Source organism: Corylus avellana, chromosome 4 (genome assembly GCF_965113065.1).
Source record: "Corylus avellana chromosome 4, dhCorAvel1.hap1.2, whole genome shotgun sequence".
NCBI classification, from domain to species: Eukaryota; Viridiplantae; Streptophyta; class Magnoliopsida; order Fagales; family Betulaceae; genus Corylus; species Corylus avellana.
The window spans coordinates 32,353,476-32,374,265 of NC_142493.1; the positions used below are offsets into that span (position 1 = coordinate 32,353,476).

Genomic DNA, 20,790 nt, shown 5'->3' on the forward strand with positions numbered 1-20,790 from the left:
AAATTCTATCGAAAATCTCTTTCAATTGCTTGCTTGACTGCAGGAACATGCAATTGCAGGAAATTTTGGTCCGAAACCACTCGTCATAATCCTCTTCCATCATTCTCGAGTTATGCTATTGCTTCCCGTTGCTCTTTATAACCAACACTAGAATTTCTCATTGCAATTATTTAAAAAGCTGAAAAATAACCACAGATGTGGAATTCGAGTTAACAATATTAATTAATGACTATAGACCGTTAATTCGAACGACATTTATTGATAACATAGGAATGCCGTTTTCGACAATACAACTGACTGCTAAAATCAACACATTTATAATGTTTTCTTATATAATATTGGTTTATGTACATAACTCATTGACCTAGCAAAATTTAATCTGTTCGAATCGGCTTAGACTACTCTTAATAAAACGAAGGTCATTAATTCGAATTTTCATCTCATTTCTTGTTCGGACATGTTATAAAGAAAAAAAAACAATTAATACTTACGACATCATGGTTTACCAAAGAAACTTAACGCGGATCCTTTATCTTTCCGGTATTTTTAGAAAGTTGACGGCGTGTCGACGTAATCTAACTCCAAAATTCCACTGTCGGTGGGCTTCACGGTTCCACACTTCCCTTCGCGGAAACTCAATGTCATAGACTTTTATTTCTTTTCGATCAACGGCCCCGATTGAAGATTCAAGGGGCACTTTACGTTGATGTTACACGTATTCTTGCACTGGAAAAATCCCATGAATCAAGTTTTGACAAGGTGCCACTGGGCCCCACGACGGACTAAGTAAAGAAAGAGATCGTTCACCATCGACGGTGTATATACGCTGAAGCAGGACTCTTCACGGTGCTGCAACGTAGCAAACTTTTCCGGAACGCGAGGGAGAGGCTAGTAGCGTCGCATCAGACACATCCCCCACACCACACCCGCCCAAATTTGACTCTGATTTTTCTCGTTCTTCCTCATCTTCCCTAACCCTGGAATCAGATCTCGGGCAAAGCCCCAGATCCTCAGAAACCGAATTTAATGTTAGGGCGTGCGATTGAGCGCTCGTAGCCATCGCCCGAGTCACGCGCACCATCTTTCCGAGTCATGGCGGGGAAGGACGACTCAAAGTCGATCCGGATTCCGTACAAGAACCTGAGGAGAGAGGTCGAAGTGGAAATGGTGGGAGTGGACGATTCCCACTCGCCCCAACACCATCGGATCGATCTCAATTCTTCTCCATCTCCTTCTTCATCTCCCCCTTCCAGCGAGAAACACATTAGCCTGATGAATCTGGTTCTCAGTTGTACGGTGGCCGCCGGGGTCCAATTCGGCTGGGCATTACAGCTCTCGCTTTTAACTCCTTACATTCAGGTCCGTACCCTCCCTGTCTTTCTTTCATCAAAATGTTTGTGAATTGTGTTTGTTTATTGCGTGTTCTTAATTGGAGTGGTTTGTGGACGATTCGGATCTGGACGAGTATGAGTTGGGCAATGATTTTTAGAATTAAAATGATTCTTTAAGAATGAGAATCGGAGTATAATTAATTCAAGCTCTTATGAAAATTACACTGCGAGTTGAACAGGTTTAGCCACCACCATTCATTTCAAAATTGACGATTATGTAATAACAACAATAAACGAACATGATTATTTTTGGGGTTACCTAATGCGTCAGATACATGTATTAACAAGATTCTAGTGAATGTTGTTAAGGGTGAGACAGAGCAATCTTCACTGTTTCTATGTAAAAGGATGTTTACAGGTAATATCATAGTGGCAAGTGTTCTTCCGAGATTGTTTTTCCGGTTTACATTTGATGGAATTAGTTATCTTTTCATGGTTTATTCATGTTTGGTTGGATGATTTCTACTATGTTTTCCTTGATCATCTACATTGTATTGAGTTCTTTTCAGTTTTATATTCATTCTTCATTTTGATTAACTAGCGCCTCTCAACTTATTGTTGCAGACACTTGGAATACAGCATGCCTTTTCTTCTTTTATTTGGCTCTGTGGCCCGATTACAGGTCTTGTGGTAGGTGATAGCCACCAGTTACTTTATTTCCTTTCCTGTATTGTTATTATTTTTTAATTTTCCCAACCGAGCGACCAATGGTCCATAATTATAATGTTTTATATTTACTTCATAGGAGTTGGTGTAGGTTAGCAACATGCATATCGAGTAGGGGCACCTTCAATGCAAAATACATGTGCTTAATGGAGATGATTCAACAACATTTCCACAATGGGCTATAATTACACTAAACATAATGGCTGTAGAAGACTCCATAGGAATGGGTAGTATCTGATCATATTACTTAATTTCCTCTCTTTTTATTCTAAGGAAAATGATAAAACTTTACTGTTTCATACACTTCATCAATGTCTTCTGGTACTTAAGATTCTGTGCACTATGATGATCTTGATCTTACCTAGCTTTTTAATGCCCTTTGTTTCGTGTATGTGGTGAATTATTACTTGGCTATAGATGTTTTCTTGCAATTAGTAAAAGACAGCTGGAGCCAAAGCTGGGAAAGAATATAAAAGTGTACATATATTTGTCACCTACTACATTTGTTTGATTCAAAAAGTAGTTTTCTTGAGTTACTTGCTTATTATTTTCCAGGTTCAACCATGTGTTGGTATTTGGAGTGATAAATGCACTTCTAAATATGGAAGAAGACGGCCATTTATACTGATAGGATCTCTCATGATCTCAGCTGCAGTAAGTCTTAGGAATTCCTATATCTTTTAAATAAGTTGTTTACAGCCTTTTATATTAGCTGAACTAAGTCTTGCAATATAGGTGATATTAATCGGATTTTCTGCAGACATTGGATCTATATTAGGTGATACGAAGGAGCATTGCAGGTTCATGTTGCCTCCTTTTGATCCTCGTTTTTTAATTCACAAACATGGATTTTCGACTTAAAAAAAATCATTTATTCAAATGCAGCACATACAAAGGTACCCGAACAAAGGCAGCTATTGTCTTTGTTATTGGTTTCTGGATGCTGGATCTTGCCAACAATACAGTGCAGGTAAGGCTGGTTGAAACAACCATTTCTGGTTTCCCATTACCGCTGATCTTATGCTTTTTACCACCATGTATAAGAGCAATTAATGAAAGTTTTATTGTTTGTAGGGACCAGCTCGTGCTCTTCTAGCTGATCTATCAGGTGGATTCTTTTTTCCTCCGATATCTTTCCATCTGGGTTCTAACATATTTAGTGAGATCTGGGTACTTGTGCTTTATTTACATGTTTTGCTTACAAAATACATATTATTGCAAAACATGATGAGATGTGTTACAACTTTGATTTTAGGCCCTGATCAACGTAATTCAGCAAATGCTATATTTTGCTCATGGATGGCCGTTGGAAACATCTTAGGATTCTCTTCTGGTGCTAGTGGAAATTGGCACAGGTGACACGTCTTAACTGTTGTTTTGTTTTCATGTACTGCTTTTGTAGATTCAGCTTGTTTGTGTTGGTGCTTATTCATTCTATGCATTCCATCATTTTTGCTTAGATATCATACTTGATCCCCATGTTTTGTTTTTCATTTTATTGATAAGTAACTGTAAGGAATCTTTGAATCTTGCATGGCTGAGATACTACTTTGTTCCAGTTGCTATATGATCTTATGTTGTCATTGTTCAAATTCAGCACTTAATATTTGTGGTGATTAATCTATGTGGGAATTTATTTTTGAGCAGATGGTTTCCATTCCTGATGAGTAGTGCTTGCTGTGAAGCTTGTGCAAATCTCAAAGCAGCTTTTCTTGTTGCTGTGGTGAGTTAGTTTGGGCATTAGTTTACCTGCATGAATCTTGTACATGATATATAATTAATTAATTCTGTGTCCATTATTTGAAAACATTGTTTTTCCTGTCAATCACATAGCTTCAATCATCGTTTTATCATTGTAGCTTCTTCATGATTTATTTATTTTTAAATGAAGCTCAGATACATTCCACACGTTACTGGGAATATAGAATCTCAAAACCCTATGCTTCCTTTTTACCATTGACCAGTGGCTACTTACAGGGTTTCTGTCCGGCTAAATCTGTTTGGTCAAGTAAAGTCTGTTGCAAGATTTTATATTCCTAAGATGACCTTGGATTATATTGTTCCCATTACATATCTGAGTCAAGTAAATTTGATTATTACATGCATATCATAAGTTAGGGACATGCTATTACTTCTCAAAAAAAAAAATGTTGGGGAAATTCTATTTCCATTCAGTCAAAATAGGTCTCACATGTGTAAGAGAGAGGGTGGAAGTAGCCATTATTGGTGTAGGAAGAATAGTTCCCCATGACAACTCAAACAACTTTAGTAGACTTCACAGTCATCACTGATCATAATCAGTCATTTGTTCTGAATTTCCTTGTTCTTTTTATACATCTACCTTTTAGCAGTTTACAAACTCATTTATTTTTTAATGAAAAAATTCAGGAAAAAAAATTGCAATTTATAGCTGTATGTGTTTTTCTGCCATCTAATTGTGCCATTTACGAGTCCAACAGCATTATTTGGTATATGTGCAGGTTTTCCTGACTCTTTGCACACTTGTGACTTTATATTTTGCGAAGGAGGTCCCACTTACTGTGAATCAGCCTCAACGTCTATCAGATTCTGCACCTTTATTGAATGATACTCAACAAAATGGGTTTGAACACTCAAATTCAAAGCCTGATATGCCAATTGCTGAAAGTGCGAAAGGTAACAACACTGCAGCTGTTTATGAAAGGGATGTAAACCTAACAGAGGCCAACTCTAAAGCTGAGGATCATCAAAATGAAACCTTTAGTGATGGCCCTGGAGCTGTGTTAGTCAATTTGTTGACCAGTTTGAGGCATCTACAGCCTGCGATGCATTCAGTGCTTATTGTTATGGCCCTTAGTTGGGTAAGTGCTTCAGTAGTTGTAACCATATTTCCTTTTTGTGTGTTTTCCTTTCAACTTAGTTGTTAGCCAATCTCCTGTTCTCTTGAACTGGATATCATTGATCCGAACTTGAGTAATGCGCAGGACAGTAATTATTGGAATATTTGTTTTTACTTGGTAAACAAAAAAAATTTGAAGCACAAAAATCTAATGGACAAGTTTACATGAAACACAACATTAAGGCATAAAGCCTTCAGGAAGAAGTTAGAACTACTGTGTTTTATAATCTGCGGTAATTTATAGCAAAAAATACATGGGATAAGTGTAATCCTTTTCATATATAATAAAATGGAGAAAATTTACAAATCAAAATTATCATTATCAATCAAAGATGTACCATGAGATTCTAAATTTATCAATGTAAGAATATATATGTAATTAAAGTGTCCATGAATTAAGATATTCATTTTGTACATTTTAGTGATGGCTAGATGTCGAACACCTTCAACAATGTCATGGTGTAAGGAATGTGTAAGCATCTACATAGCAAAGATAAAAGATGAAGGATGCCAACTATTACTTACAAAATCATAGTACAGAACAATAGGGTATGACATTCAGTAAAAGTAAAAAAAGAACACCTATATAAATGCTTTGGATCAATAGCCCCAGATGAGGGATCGGTATAATTAAATCAATAGATTGGGGGGGAGGGGTAGGCACAGAAGGATAAGCGAAATGGATATTGACACGAAGGTCTTGGATGATCTAATAGGAGATATGTGACAATAGTAGTTAATGTACAAAAAACAAGTTTATTATCTAATCTTAGAGGCAAACAAAAAGCTGAGATTAAAAAATATTTTTTCTTTGCTATTATTGGGAAGGTGATTTTGCAATGTAATTTTCTGATTCGGAATTTTAGTAAATTTTTTTAGACAAAAAGTTTCTACTTTGCCTAGTGGTAGAGGCCTAGGAGTCCATCTGCCATAGCTACCGCTTTACTATGTATATGGGTGTTAGATTAATGTTTATATGTGATGGTTGGTGGTTTGAGTTTCCATATTAACCTAATGCTATCTGCAATCACAATCTTGTATGCAGTTGTCCTGGTTCCCCTTCTTTCTTTTTGATACGGATTGGATGGGGAGGGAAGTTTATCATGGAGATCCAAAAGGAGATCTTTCTGAAGTACAGAAGTATGACCAAGGAGTCAGAGAAGGTGCATTTGGTTTGCTATTGAATTCAGTAAGAACTCAACGTTGTCCATCAGTAGTTTTACTTTTATTTGAAATATGTCATTTCTTTATTCAAATTACAATAAGAATAATTCAACTTGATGGGAAGGAAATCTTGTAAATAGTGTATTTTCTTGCTAAACTTTTTTTTTCCTGGTGTAGGTTGTTCTTGGCATTAGTTCTTTCCTTATTGAACCAATGTGTCAGTGGATGGGTGCAAGAATAGTGTGGGCAATGAGCAATTTTATCGTGTTTGCCTGCATGGGAGGCACCGCTATTATTAGTTTGGTATCTGTGCGAGAATATTCGGAAGGGATTCAACATGTAATTGGAGGGAGTGCAGCAATCAGGATAGCTGCCTTGATTGTATTTGCTCTTCTTGGCTTTCCTCTAGCTGTAAGTACAGTGTCCTCTTGGTGATACTTGATTTGCTTCCATTTTTGTCCTGAAATCTGTTTTTGCCGGCATTGATTGTTTGTGTTACAGATTACCTACAGTGTTCCATTTTCTGTCACAGCGGAGCTGACTGCTGATTCAGGTGGCGGCCAAGGTTTGTAGCAATTTCCTTATAACTTCATGTTGTTAACTTCTTTATCTGGTTGTGATTCTGAAGAGTTTGTATGGCTATGCAGGGCTGGCTATAGGAGTTCTGAATCTTGCAATTGTTGTTCCCCAGGTAGTTTCATGCATTCTTCTTAATTTTCTGTTTAATTTTTCGGTATCTAAATTTTTCATTGGTTACTCTTTTACTATGTTGGAATGGAAACATCATTTTTTTTAAATAATTAATCAAGATATAATTAAAAGTATAAGACGCTCTCCGGTACACATACTGTATACCAAAGAAAACACCTAGCTAGGAGAAAAAATAAAAAGGAAATCATGATAAACCAAAGGAGAAACAAAAACTGTTGTCTAAAGATGTCCTCTCATGCTCAGAACTTTTGTCATTCCTTTCCCAATATAGACACCATAAAAGGCACGAATGCACCATCTTTTACACAACAACACTCAGAGTGTTGCCAGCAATCCACTTACAAATATACAAGTCGACTACTCATCTATGCATAACCCAAGACAAACTCAAATCGAAGAAAACATTCTGTAAGGCACAAGTAACCTCACAGTAGAGAAGAAGATGGTCCATGGGCTCCCAACTCCTTTTACACATACAACACCTATTGACCACAATGACATGCCGCTTCATAAGATTGTTTATGGTAAAGATCTTTCTTAGGGCTGCCGAACAAGCAAGGTCCGCCCTCAATGGAACTTGTGTTCGCCAAACACTCTTCCAAGGGAATATAAGTTCATTAGTACAGACCTTGACACTGAAAAATGATCTATCATTGAACAACACTCTTTTGGGGGACCTACCAAAGGTTGTCTACACCTTCTTGTTTCACAACACCCTGAAAAACTAGGTGAAGACATCTACCTCCCAATCACGAACCGTTCTAGCAAGGCTTACGTTCTGCTGATTAGAGCCAGCAATAACCTCCAAGTGACCCGCAACAGAACTATTATTCGAGTAAACAATACAATATAAATATGGAAAGGTTTTCTTAAGAGTCATATTCTCATACCACAGATATTGTCAGAATCTAACATTGGAGCCATCTTTCACCTCAAATTCGGCATGACCTGAAAACTTTCCCCAACTCATCCTAATATTCTTTTATAACTCCACTTCATACACTTGAAGAGGCTCATTAGAATACCACCCACCCCACAAACTGCCAAATTTAGAGTCCACCGCAACTCTCCACCAAGCTTCTCTCTTATGCACATAGTGCCATAGCCATTTTCTTAAGAGAGCAATTTTGAATATTAGCAAGTTTCAGATCCTCAACCCTCCCTCAGAGATTGGAAAACAAACCTTGGACCAACATACTAGGTGAAATTTGAACTCTTTGCCTAGCCCATCCCTTCTACAACAACAATCTAAATTTTTAACAGTGTTCTGTAATTTTTTTTTTCTTTTTGAAATCAACAGTGTTTTGTAATTAACTAGCTACGATTGATAATTATTTTTTTGTGCTTGTGTGTTTACCTGCTATATATTTTTTTATTGCACTTATTATTCCTATGAAATTTGTACCGTCGTTTCCAATGCATCTTTCAAAACTTATCTATAGTGACAATGTACCATAATCATCAGTCACCTCTCTTCCTTTTGCCCTGTTCATTGTTTATTATCTGGGGTTAGAGTTCAGTGGTGGCTAATCTAGCTTGTAATATATTATCTAAAATGTCGGGCCTATAGGTGAGCTGTAAAGATAGATACTTTTCCTTTTTACTCTTGCTTGGTTGCGACAAACACTTCTACCTTTACTCCCATTTTTGTATTTGTTTGTTCAGTCGATGTTGATATCAAACTTCTTATTGTTTAGATGATTGTATCACTTGGTGCGGGGCCATGGGATGCTTTATTTGGTGGAGGAAACATTCCTGCCTTTGTTTTGGCTACAATCAGTGCCTTTGCAGCTGGTGTTATTGCAATCCGCAGGCTGCCGAATCTTTCCAGCAGCTCTTACCAGTCAACTGGTTTCCATTTCGGTTAACGACTGAAGCAGCCTCACCAAGGTGACAACAAACCTGTATATTATTTTCAGCAGCAACAAGAACATGCGCAATGGTCGACTTTTAAAGAGATGGCTCTGCCATTTTTAGTACGTATCTTCTTCTTATCAGAAGAAATACACACCCCATATTCAAATTCATTCATTTTTCCCCCCTTGTGGGTATCTGTACCCTATGTAGAGTGTAATATATCATTTACTGAAAGGATATGCACGCATATAATGAAAATTTTTGATTTGGTTCTCACTAGGAGACACTTGTATTACAGATTTATTCTTCTAGGAGTCCTAATTATCCTATTTCTGCATTCTGAGTTCATCCCCCCTAATTGTTTAGTCATTTCCTCGGCAATATTGCTTATGTGTGTGTTGTTTCGATGTTTTACATTAACTTACTCGTTCAGGGGTCGTGGTTCCTTTGTAGTGGTACATTGTTAATTTGTTAGAGTGGGTGTTGCACGACACTGGTACATAAGCAAATCCTTAAAAATGGTGTTGCTTTTGAATTCCATTTGCACAAACTACTCCTCTAAGCAAGTGTGTCAGTTCAGTCGGAGGTAGTCACCCATTCATTTTTGTGGATTGCTTTACTTATCTCTGGATTTTTCTGGAGTTTTAAGAGTATATGACGGCCTTAGCACCTTTTGGGTAAAGGGCTTTTACATGATTCTCTTAGTAGGCAGAGTTTATTTATTTATTTATTTTTAATATATAATGATCGTGGCATTAGTGATATATTTTATCAACCTGCAAAGCGTAATTATAATTGTAAAGGCATTTGCATTGGCTGGCTTATGCATTTGCTATTCCCATCTAAAATTTAGATTGAACCCCCTAAAACTATCCCCGCATTGGCCTTTTCTATTTCAGCCTATTAAACTTAGTTAAATAATCACCTTTTTTTTTTTTTTTTTTTTTTTTAGCTATCAAGCAAATACATTTCATTCTCTATTTTAGCAATTTATTTTTAATATTTTAATTAAATATTCTTCTTTTACTTTTTCTCCAACAATTATATCTTTGAAAATTTGTCTTTTTTCAGCTATTATATTTTTTAAAAAATTAGTTATTTTCTTATCCGTCATATTTGTCAACATTCTTTTCCAACAAAAGTATTTTTTTAACTGTCATATTCTTTACCCTTACAGAAGGTATCCTTTCCAATAGTCATATGCTTTCAATATAAATGATTTTTTTTTTTTTCTTTCCCAATTTTCGTTCACGTCCTTCCAAGTTTCTTTTCCATTCAATCTCTGCTTTTTTTTTTTTCTTTTTTTTTTTTTTCTTTCTTATAGCTTACTATTTTTCTAGAGGCAACTTTTTTTTTTTTTTTTCCTTCGCAAAATGCTTCTTGGTAAGTTTGATGATGAGTTAGGGATAATTATTAGTGCTTTAGAAGAAGGATCAATTGACAATCATTGTGCTACCAAACGTCGTAGGTACACATTGATTATGAACAAATCAATGAAAATCCTCCTGCACCATTCTCAACTTCAATCGAACATTGTCGAGCATTTATGAGAACTTCGTATGAATGAGTAATTTAACATGCATTATTTATATTAATTTAGTCTTGGTTGTAATTTGATCATTGTAGTTTTTGCTAGTTTGTATCTAATCTCAAGTGTTCATTCATTTGCCAAATAAAAAACCTCCAAAAGAAAGTTGCACCACAATCTTCTATATACAAACAATAAAACCGAAAAAAGAAAAGGAAGAAATAAATCACGAAGGCATGTATGGAATATTTCCTGCTAAACTTGCATAATGGGTTGCTGTTGTTCATTTGCGGAAGCAAACACAGCCTAGCCGCCATTGCCAGCAACCGTTGGCTCTCACGGTGCATGCAGTCGCTGCTTTAGAACTTACAAGTTTTTTGGTTTCCGGGTGTTTGGCGTAAGAGTTGAACAAAGTAACCTTTGGCTTTCACGGAATGACAATGAAGGGTGTTTCTGTTTGATGGAAGAAAAAGAAAAGAAAAGTGAAGTGATAATATTGTAAGGGATATGATGTTAGTTGAAGTGTATTGCTCAACTTTGCACAGAAATTGGGACAAACATCTCACGGAATGCCATAACGTGGGTAGCACCTATAAAGGGAGACATTTTTTTCTCTACAACGAAGAAATTAAAGGAAAGGAAACTACGGAAAACAAACCATTTTCCTTGAACATATGGCACACGGATAAACACACAACACATTTTGTCCACAAACTTGTACGTTGCAAAGTCTCATTCGTGCTAAAGTTGGTCGTGACACATGTTGGATGCCTATTAAGATACAGTGACTAAAATGATGAAAGAAATGGAGAAATGGGTGAATAAATCCAATATAAGAAACACCCCTAAATTAAACAACAACGTACCCACTGATCACTATGTGCATGCTCGTGACATATATTGGTGGACTGATCGATGACATTTTCATGTGATGCTCCAACTACCTCTTCTCAACAGATGGATGTCCCATTAGCCATTGTCTATTTTTAAGATTCTTCATTATTCAAACTTCCAATTCCACAATAAACTCAATAAATATAAAGCAGAGAACCATAAAATTTCCTCTCTCTCTTTGTTTATCAAATTCATTTTGAAATAAAAGTTGATTCTCAAAATCAAGGAAGACTTTTCCTTTCAAAACAAGTAGAAAAGTTTTAGAAAACTATCTAGACAACGCACCTTTGTGGAAACATCAGTACTGTAAAAGGCTAAAAGCTGTTTTCTTTAACGTTAAAATGAAAGGGACTTTTCTTTCATAATAAATTCTAAAACTATAGATCCTTTGCATTTACTTTTCCATAATCCTATCAAAGCATATTGCATGTGTACTTATATTTCAATTCATTTACTAGTTTTACTTTACTTTTCTTTTTCATCATATAATTTTGTTAAGCGTATTCCTCCACTTAATATTGGGTCTTCAAGCGTACTCGATCCCCCGATCCACTTAACACTAGGTCATTAAGCGTTGTAACGCCCCCGACTTTGCTATAAGTCATATAGTGCATGCATTGAGGTGCAAGTATTGTGAAAACCCTGCATCAGTTTTGGAAAGTTGTTTCAATGTTTTAAGACAAATCTTAAAAGATGATAAGAGATAAATTTGAAAGAATGGCTCATGTCACAGGCAAACTTGGATGTATTCAGCTTAAAGATCTGGCCATGAAATACCATGGTATATATTTAGTATGATTTATAAAAGTAAATTTATCATTTTAAAAGAAAAATTGTTAATTATCATTTTATTACTAACGTTTTACGTTTTTTTTTTTTTTCTCACTTAGGTTTCAATTCGTATCACAATTGGTACTTAATTTATTGGTAACTACCAGTTTAGTGCATTTGTTACCATTATGTCAGCCAAACTAATGGACTTTTATTGGGTAGTTTCGGCCACCCCCTGCGGCCCGTTTGAAAGTGGCCGAAACACTCCTAAAGCCTTTGGGGGTGGCAAATGACCAAAAAGGGGTGGTCAAGGACGGAGCCAGAAACTATTATGGGTAGGGGTTAGGAGTCAAAAAAATTTGCTGCTAGGGATCAATTAGGGATCAGTTGGTTGAATTTTTTTTTTTTTTTTTTAATCTTAACATTTTGTTTTTATTAGGAATTGGAAGGGGGAGGAAGCATGGCCAATACCAATCCCCTCTCCCTCTATCTCTGGGGTGGCCGAAATCACCCTTATTGCAGTCCATTAGTTTGGTTGATTGAATGGTCACAGAAATACTAAATTAACATTTACCCATAAATCATATACCATTTATGATATGAATGAAAATGTAAGTGAGAAAAAATAAGAACGTGAAAACTTAAGTACTAAAAAAATAATTAACAATATATATATATATATATATATGCAATTTTTGTTGCATGCATATAAGTGTATAGTAGCGTTAGATGTGAAATATATGATTATTCCGCTTAACTGCTTAATAGTTAATATTATTTAAACTGAAGTGTTACAATTTATTTTCCTTAAAAAAAGAGATAGAGAGAGAGAGAGGGGTTTCCATTACAAAGAGCTAGCGAGAAAACGTAACTGGACAAGTGGTTGACGAATCACCATCAACGCATATCTCGTTGCCCGGAAGGATATCCAAAATATATAATAAAGAAGAAGAAATCCCTGAGAGAAAGATGTGATGACGTCAACCCAAGAATGCACATGGATTCAGAGTAAGCTGAACACCCCAGAAGCATGAGAGCATGTGGAGGAGAAGATTCATCTCCTTTTTTATTATTATTATTATTATTCTTTATTTTTCTACGTCTTATCTAATATTTTGAAAAAAGAAAAAGAAAAAAAAGGAGAATAATAATAAAAATGAGGAGCAGGGCGAAGGAACATGGATCCACCCCATTCCACTGGGGCAACCTTCATAAAGTCATGTGATGCTGCTGAGACTACCTTGTCTTTGCCCAATTTTAAAGCACCATTTTTTTTATTTTTTTATTTTTATGTTTTGTGTGTGTGGGACCCTTCGCCTGTCCCATCCACACCAATTTTACAGATTGGTGGGTCCCTTCCCTTCTCTTTTTCATACATCCCTTTGTACAGTAACGCAGCTTATGATTTCTCCATCAAAATCTACAACCCCTCTTTGACATAGACATCTTCCCCTTATGCTATATACCTATCCCATCTTCCCATGCATGCACTCCTACTTTAACCAAATTAAAAAAATTAAAAATTAAGCTCTTTTTTTTTTATTATAATTATTTTAATTTCTTCATTTAATTTTACGAACATGATGAAAAAATGGGATACTTTCTAAACTCAAATTGATTTTTGTTAGAAAAAAAATAATAATAATAATAATTAGATTGACTAACGTTTCGAGCTTTTACGATTAGATATGATGTGAACTTGAAAGACTGATTGGAATATCATCCAAGCAAATAAATTGCATTTTTGGATAAGGATTTATAATAATATTAATTTTTAAAATAAATTTTGAAACGTCTACGTTACCGACTTAAATTACTAACAATATAATTAAGCATATAATTGGTTGGGTGTATATAGAGAAATATGTTTGTGGGTGATTAAAGAAGCTAAGTATGGGACCGTATGTTGGAATTAGAGGTCTTATCATAGAGGCTGTGTGCCGCTTTATTTCTATTTATGATGGAAACGGTTAAGAGAGTGAAAATGAAAGGAGGAGGAAAAATGATGATCAAACTTGACCCCGCTAGCTCTAGCTTGTACTATTTTCTGATTATTACATTTATTAAAAAGCATGCATGCCTACATCTACATTCTAGAATGGTAACCTTTTAACTTTTCTACTGTCCCGATGTGAACCCTTTTTGCTTTATGTGTTTCGAAATAGACAAAATATCATTAATCTAATAAAATCTCAATCATTTAAATTTAAATATAATATCCTATGTAACTCTTATAATATATTCTTTGAAATTGAATTGAATTGGTGATGAACTGATCAAAATCCATGGTTGGGGATGAGGAGGTTGGTATATAGGATAAGAAAGCAACGGGGTCTAATTAATGACGTGGATTTGTGGTTAGTTAATTATATCTGACATGATTAGTGTTTTGATGGTGACAAAGTTAACCTTAAGGGGGGAAGGAGAAAAAGTAGGGGGAGGATAGGCCAAATGGGGTGACGAGGCAGAAAAGAGAGGAAAAGGAGCAGGGGGGGTGTGGTAGGGTTAAACACAGCCTTGCAGCTAATTGGGCTTTTCTTACATGCACACACACACGTACACGTACAAAGGTAATGCACAGGAAGAGGAAGAGAGGATAATGGATGATGGGAAAGGGTTTCGTCCCAGTGCACGATACCTGTTGGTGGGTTAGGTAGCAAACCCTGCCCCCCTCATTGGACCCATCCCCTAGATTCCTGCCCCTTCTTCTTTTTTTCTCTCTCTTTCTCTCTCTCTTTCTGTACCTAAAGATACAGCCAACTCATTTCTCTTTTTTCTTAAGTTACCCTGTTTCTTCACAAAACTAAGAACATCATACAAACTTAAGGGATTTTTTTTTTTTTTTTTTGGGGGGGGGGGGGGGGGGGGGGGGGTGGGGGTTGTGTATGTAATTGTATGATATATATATATATATATATATATATATATGATCATGACCACCCCATCTGAAAGCTCTAGTTTACTTGTTAATTGAATAGTCAGCAGGAGCAATATATATATGATCTTTTTCGTCTAAGTCTACAGCTCACAATATTAAAGAAGCATAAAATATGAACCCCATTTTCTTTCCTTTACCAATGGAATCAAACCCACTTTAAAAGTAAGTGTCTGCTTCCCATTTTTGAAATTTATATCTATAGACAACTGTCTTTGTTAAGAATAACACCACTGCTTGTCCCCTATGAATGAAAATAACAGCAATTCTTACAAGCTTGAGTACATTCCCCTTTTATTTTGAATCTCATTGACATTTTTTTTAATTTCTCTTTTATTTACAAATATTGTCATTGTTGTTTATATATATATATATATATATATATATATATATTGTAGAATAGTATGCATGTCCTACAGAGAATATATTTTTATTTATTTTTGTAAAATAAAGTCACATATAAAAAGAGAAATCACTCTTCATATGATAAGAAGTAGAACTATAGAATCATTACTTCTTCCTCACTCTCTTTTCTCTCTCTCTCTCTCTCTCTCTCTCTCTCCATTTATATATACAAGAATAATAAACTCTCCTAGAAGCTGATAAGGTATATAAGCCAGCCATCATACCAATCATACTGCATCTCCTTCATGTTGAAGAAATTCATATTTCTTTTAATTCTAGCAAAGGATTTTTTGTGATATATTTCGCTTTTCCTTTTCCTACACTAAACTTTGTCCACCTAGTGCATCTTCAATCTTCTTTCTCTCTTTCAACATGACAGCCAGATTATCAGAGAAGCTTTTAAAATTGATGGCACAAGCCTAGATTATGACTAGCAATGGGATGGCCTTCTTCTCAGCAAATTTCATGCTACAAGCCCCTCATGAAGATGGCAATCAGCATTCCTCTTCTCTCAATCCAATCCTACCCTCATGCACACCTCAGGACTTTCATGGTACTCTCTCTCTCTCTCTCTCTCTCTCTCTCTCAATCTCTTTTTCACACACACACACAAACACCAATATAAATAAGTAGTATTACATGGGCTAGCTTCAAAAGGTTGTGTTGATGCAGGGGTTGCATCCTTCCTAGGCAAGAGATCCCTATCATTTTCAGGTGTTGAATTGGGAGAAGAAGGTAATGGGGAGGATGATTTGTCTGATGATGGGTCACAGGTAGGGGAGAAAAAGAGGAGGCTTAACATGGAACAGGTGAAGACACTTGAGAAGAACTTTGAGTTGGGAAACAAGCTTGAGCCAGAGAGGAAAATGCAGTTGGCTAGGGCTCTAGGTCTGCAGCCAAGACAGATTGCCATATGGTTCCAAAACAGGAGGGCAAGGTGGAAGACCAAGCAGTTGGAGAAAGACTATGATCTTCTTAAGAGACAGTTTGAAGCTGTCAAAGCAGACAATGATGCACTCCAAGCTCAGAACCAAAAACTTCAAGCAGAGGTTAGTTTTTCTGTTTCCTGCTGGGGATCTTTAGCTTGCTGATGTAGCTACTGAAATTTATAGAAATAAAAAGATTTGCCCCGCCCCTTAAAGATTTATGCTTTTTGACTTTTGCTTGCATCATGATTTTCAGAACCTTTTTTATTTCTGCTGGAGAACTACTACTAGAACCAATAATTGCTTTTTTCAAAAAAGTTCCTTTTTCCTATGATACTTGATGTAAGATTGATCATAGTTTGGGGATAAAGGGTAATCGTATATCTGAAAAGAGAGGCCTCTCAGACACATCTGGGCTAGCTAGCTACCTCACATTTTTTTTTTTTTTTTTGTAAGAAGCTACCTCACATTTGATTTACTTTCCATTATATCCTAAATTTACAGTATGGAATCTCTCAACAAGTAATACGTTTGCATGCTTCTTTTTTTTTTTTTTACTTGACCGGTCAATTTAATTGCTACAGATATTGGCACTAAAAAATAGAGAACCAACAGAATCTATCAACCTCAATAAAGAAACAGAGGGTTCCTGCAGCAACAGAAGCGAGAACAGCTCGGAGATCAAGCTGGATATCTCAAGGACACCAGCCATCGATAGCCCTTTATCCACTCATCCAACCAGCAGACCATTCTTTCCATCTTCTGTTGCTGTTAGGCCTCCGGGGGTGGCTCAGCTCTTCCAAAACTCATCAAGACCGGATCACCTCCAATGCCAGAAGATGGATCAAATGGTCAAAGAAGAAAGCTTGAGCAACATGTTCTGCGGCATGGATGATCAATCCGCCTTCTGGCCGTGGTTGGAGCAACAACATTTCAATTGAACCCAGATGATTGTCGTTATTGGATCGAGTATAATCTTTTTGATTTCGCAGTGAAATCAAGAGGGCATCATATATTAATTAATTAATTACCTTGTTCTTTTATGCTTTCAATTAAACCACGTTTTGCTACTTAGAATGTATAAAAGTAAAATATAGCAGGTTGAATTTTCAGGAGGAATAAAAGGGTAGTAGTAATAATATATATACACCATGTTTCCAAAAATTCAAAAGTGAAATTATTAATTATTTGCTAGTGACTGGTCGTAGTTCTAGCACGGACCATGAAATAAAGAGGGATTCCCTCTTTTATTTTCTTTCCTTGTTTTGGAATCATGCTTTGTACCGGGGCTTTCGCTGATTTCATCATTCATCATTGTCAGTACCAACGGTGAACAAAATCTACTCAAAGTTAAATAAAAGTATATAAAATAAAATTGAGTGAGAGAGAGAGAGAATCTAGCACTCATTCCAAGGGGGGAAGAAGACAAGCAGATGAAGAGTGGAAGAAAATAAAAAGGGAGAGTTGGGAAATGGCCATTCTCGTGAAGGGGACGTTTGGGTTGGGTAGTTTTCTTTAGTAGCGACAAAGGATAGAATAGGGATGAACCTATTAAAAAACCCATTTCTTTTAGATGCTCGCCAGAGTCGTTGATGGGAAGAATTCTCGATCATGTGAACCCACTGTCACCGACTCCCTTTCACCCATCTTCATCTCTCTCTCTCTCTCTCTCTCTCTCTCTCTCTCTTACTGTTAGTACTGCTACTGTCCTTTGCCTCTTTCACATTGTACAGCCTCTGTAACACATGTCGGTTTTTACACGGCCTTCTGCACTCATATTATTTTATTTTTTCTTATATTCATCAGCAAAATATCATGATTTCATACGTAATCAAAGCTGTTCCATCAGTATCATATTCATGCACAGTTTTTGAATCTGGACCGGCCCGGTCGATCGAATCTAGTCAATTTCTGGCGGCTTCTTCGTGACTCGTTCACCCTGGGTGGATTCTGCAGAAACTGTTATATTTTTTTTTTTTTTTTTTTTTTGCATGTAGTACCCCTAAATTACAAATATATCTAATCTTTTAAATATTGTTTTGTAATGAGATTGACATTTTGGTCTTTTGTCAAAGGAAAATGCACTATTTTAAGAAAATAAAATAGAAAATACATCATTTTTCTTAATATATTTACAATTCTTTCTAGAGTTATATATATATATATATTATAGAAAAATTTAAAAATTAACACAAATTTTTTTAATCTTTCAATTAAATAAGCACTAATAATAAAGTTAAAACATAAGAAAAATCATACTTAACTCCTTCAAACTTACACACGATTTGCAAAGACACCGCTAAATTAATTACCACTTTATAGCAGGTTACACCATTTGTTAGCTTATGATGTTATGAAGGGAAAATAACACATGATGCACGTGTTATTTATCACCCTCATATCCCTTTATCTTTCTTTTATTTCTCTTCATTTGAATATTTTTTTAAATAATAATTTTTAGGGTTAATTTGGACTATTTATGTCATAATTTCCTACGTGCATGTCACCTGAGGTATTTTACATCCATTTTAATATCAAAAGATGGTGTAACTTGTAATGAATGGGTATTAATTTTGAGGGAACTAAGTGTTACTTTTTGAAAGCAAGTTTGGTAACGTCTTTGTAAATCAATGAGAAATCTTAATCTATCTGGAGGAAAGGGTTATAGCTTGGTTTTATGGTAGTAGATGCAACAACTGTGCATGATAACCAAAGACGACCCTAGCTCTCTCTCTCTCTATATATATATGTGTGTGTGAACTTAATTGTATAAATCAAAGTTGACGCCAATGACAAGAAGATGAAGCATGTAAACTGCGGCGCCCTTATCTATTTTATTTTTATTGTAATATTATTTATGGGATCATGCGATGATGGTTTAAATAAGAGAATATTTGGCAACAGCACCGGAAGCCTTGGCATTTTGATGGCAGTTTCATTTGGACGCCAACCTATATTTTCAATTTAAAATTTGTGTAGTGGCTAATTAACTATTTTTAGTGAAGATTAGCTGCTTAAGTGGCCACATGCATTGTTTCTGATTAGTACTTCAAGTTAAACATCTATTGTATTAGGTTGGATTCTGATACTTACCCAAATAATAGAAATCCCAGCATGTTTTCTATTAAATAATGTCACCATAACACCATGACAACATGTGACAGGCAATAAGATAAATATTATTGCATTATATATGATGTTTCATCTATATATAATACTTGGTAAACAAGTTAATTTGCATGTAACTTGAGTTTGAATTGTGTGAACCGTGCGCAATCATAAAATTCTTATACATATACCTTTTGAGTGATTGGTTGATATGTTTTTCATATGAGGTTGATATTAAAATATTCTCCATTTAGGTTTTTTTTATTGTAGTCAAATATTTATAGTTATATATCATGCTTGTAATTGTATTATCTCACCTACTATAGTTTTTTATTTTATAAATAAAAACCTTTATATTGTAAACATCAATCAAGTTAATAAGAGCAAGACTCGTAAACCATTATTGATATTTAAGTTGGATCAAGTTTAGGGTTTTTCATAAAGCCACACGCTCGCGCGGTTTATTAAATTTTTTGTTTTCTGCCTATTGTTTTATCCTCTGGGAAATCATATTGGTTAAGGGGAATCAATCATTTGTTTGTGGACAATGGGAAAGGCAGCTAGCGTGTCCATTCTTAATTTCAAGTTTCTTCTTTTCCTCTCAATTAATGATCCAAGAATTTCTCAGCTACTCATTGAAAAACTATTGCATGCACCAGTTTTTTTCTCCACAGGGGTTTCTTATACGATCTGCTAACTTGATCAGCATTTGCATTAAACCAAATTCTTAAATCGACAACCTAATTTGCTTAGCTGTAAAATGTCCGTTGAGTCATGAGTTTGAACCCTAAGGTCAAACCTCTTATTAAGATTCTACTTTTTGTTTTTTTCTTAATTTTTCCTGAAAACCTCTTATCAAGATTTACTAAACCCACAAGCGATACTGATGCTGGAACTATATATCTTGAAGAGAAAGCATCACCTTATGCTTCTGTATCCAGACTATACCATTTCTTGTTTTACAAGTTTAGACGTAGGAAGCCTACTAAATAGTAGTGATTTTATGATTGTTTTAATTTGGAAAAACTACCTTTAATTTATTACCTTCTAGCTATATACTACCCCTATTTGCAACGTCCATCTAATATTTTAGGGTAAAGCCCACTTAACCCTCTCAAACTACTGCTCCAATGACAATCTACTCCCTAAACTATTAATTGCGGCAATTTACCTTCAAACTACCAAAACAATGACAATGTCATCCCCCCCCACCCCTAATTGCTAGCAAAATGATGAAATTATCCCTATAGAATTTTCAATAAGACAAAAATACTCTTAAAATTTTGAAAAAAAATTAAATTTAAGCATTTTTGTTTTTATTTTAGTAAGGGTAATTTTGTCATTTTGTTAAAATTTTGGGTACAATATCATTGTTTTGGTAATTTAGGGGGTAGATTATCATTAGGGTGGTAGTTTGAGGGAGTTAAGTGGACTTTACCCAATATTTTTATTTTTCAGTGTCCCCTCAATTTACCATTGGAGTTACAATGTCACATTCCGTGACCAAAAATGATAAAAATATCATCTATATGTTAAATTTTTTTGAAAATGAATAG

General features: G+C 35.4%; 2 protein-coding genes across 6 annotated transcripts; both read left to right on the forward strand.

Annotated features, from left to right (window-relative positions):
- Positions 1 to 852: 852 nt before the first annotated feature.
- SUT2 (sucrose transporter 2) lies at positions 853 to 9,017 on the forward strand. The gene is made up of 14 exons (XM_059589054.2): positions 853 to 1,359; positions 1,956 to 2,021; positions 2,613 to 2,711; positions 2,793 to 2,857; positions 2,943 to 3,027; positions 3,132 to 3,165; positions 3,313 to 3,412; positions 3,705 to 3,780; positions 4,538 to 4,897; positions 5,981 to 6,124; positions 6,277 to 6,510; positions 6,601 to 6,664; positions 6,747 to 6,790; positions 8,508 to 9,017. The coding sequence occupies exons 1-14, from the start codon at positions 1,093 to 1,095 to the stop codon at positions 8,676 to 8,678; spliced, it is 1,809 nt and encodes a 602-aa protein (XP_059445037.2). The 5' UTR covers positions 853 to 1,092; the 3' UTR covers positions 8,679 to 9,017.
- A 5,840-nt stretch (positions 9,018 to 14,857) lies between these two features.
- LOC132177618 (homeobox-leucine zipper protein ATHB-13) lies at positions 14,858 to 17,238 on the forward strand. 5 transcript variants are annotated; one of them, XM_059590014.2, is made up of 4 exons: positions 14,858 to 14,960; positions 15,580 to 15,753; positions 15,849 to 16,249; positions 16,711 to 17,238. In XM_059590014.2, exons 2-4 carry the CDS (start codon positions 15,627 to 15,629, stop codon positions 17,065 to 17,067), a joined length of 885 nt encoding a protein of 294 aa, XP_059445997.1. In that variant the 5' UTR covers positions 14,858 to 14,960; positions 15,580 to 15,626; the 3' UTR covers positions 17,068 to 17,238. The 5 variants fall into 5 exon arrangements, with proteins under 5 accessions (XP_059445997.1, XP_059445995.1, XP_059445998.1 ...); XM_059590013.2 differs by lacking the exon at positions 14,858 to 14,960 and adding an exon at positions 15,288 to 15,402; XM_059590012.2 differs by lacking the exon at positions 14,858 to 14,960 and having other exon boundaries at positions 15,287 to 15,753.
- The last annotated feature ends 3,552 nt before the right edge of the window (positions 17,239 to 20,790 follow it).

What these genes read in the sequence shown, in the direction of transcription:
- SUT2 (XM_059589054.2), top strand. Translation starts at nt 1,093, where the DNA reads ATGGCGGGGAAGGACGACTCAAAGTCGATCCGGATTCCGTACAAGAAC. An exon ending in GCCCGATTACAGGTCTTGTG is followed by an intron (nt 2,022 to 2,612) that starts GTAGGTGATAGC and finishes ATTATTTTCCAG; the next exon opens with GTTCAACCATGTGTTGGTAT. An exon ending in GATACGAAGGAGCATTGCAG is followed by an intron (nt 2,858 to 2,942) that starts GTTCATGTTGCC and finishes ATTCAAATGCAG; the next exon opens with CACATACAAAGGTACCCGAA.
- LOC132177618 (XM_059590014.2), top strand. Translation starts at nt 15,627, where the DNA reads ATGACTAGCAATGGGATGGCCTTCTTCTCAGCAAATTTCATGCTACAA. An exon ending in CACACCTCAGGACTTTCATG is followed by an intron (nt 15,754 to 15,848) that starts GTACTCTCTCTC and finishes TACATGGGCTAG; the next exon opens with CTTCAAAAGGTTGTGTTGAT. An exon ending in ACCAAAAACTTCAAGCAGAG is followed by an intron (nt 16,250 to 16,710) that starts GTTAGTTTTTCT and finishes TAATTGCTACAG; the next exon opens with ATATTGGCACTAAAAAATAG.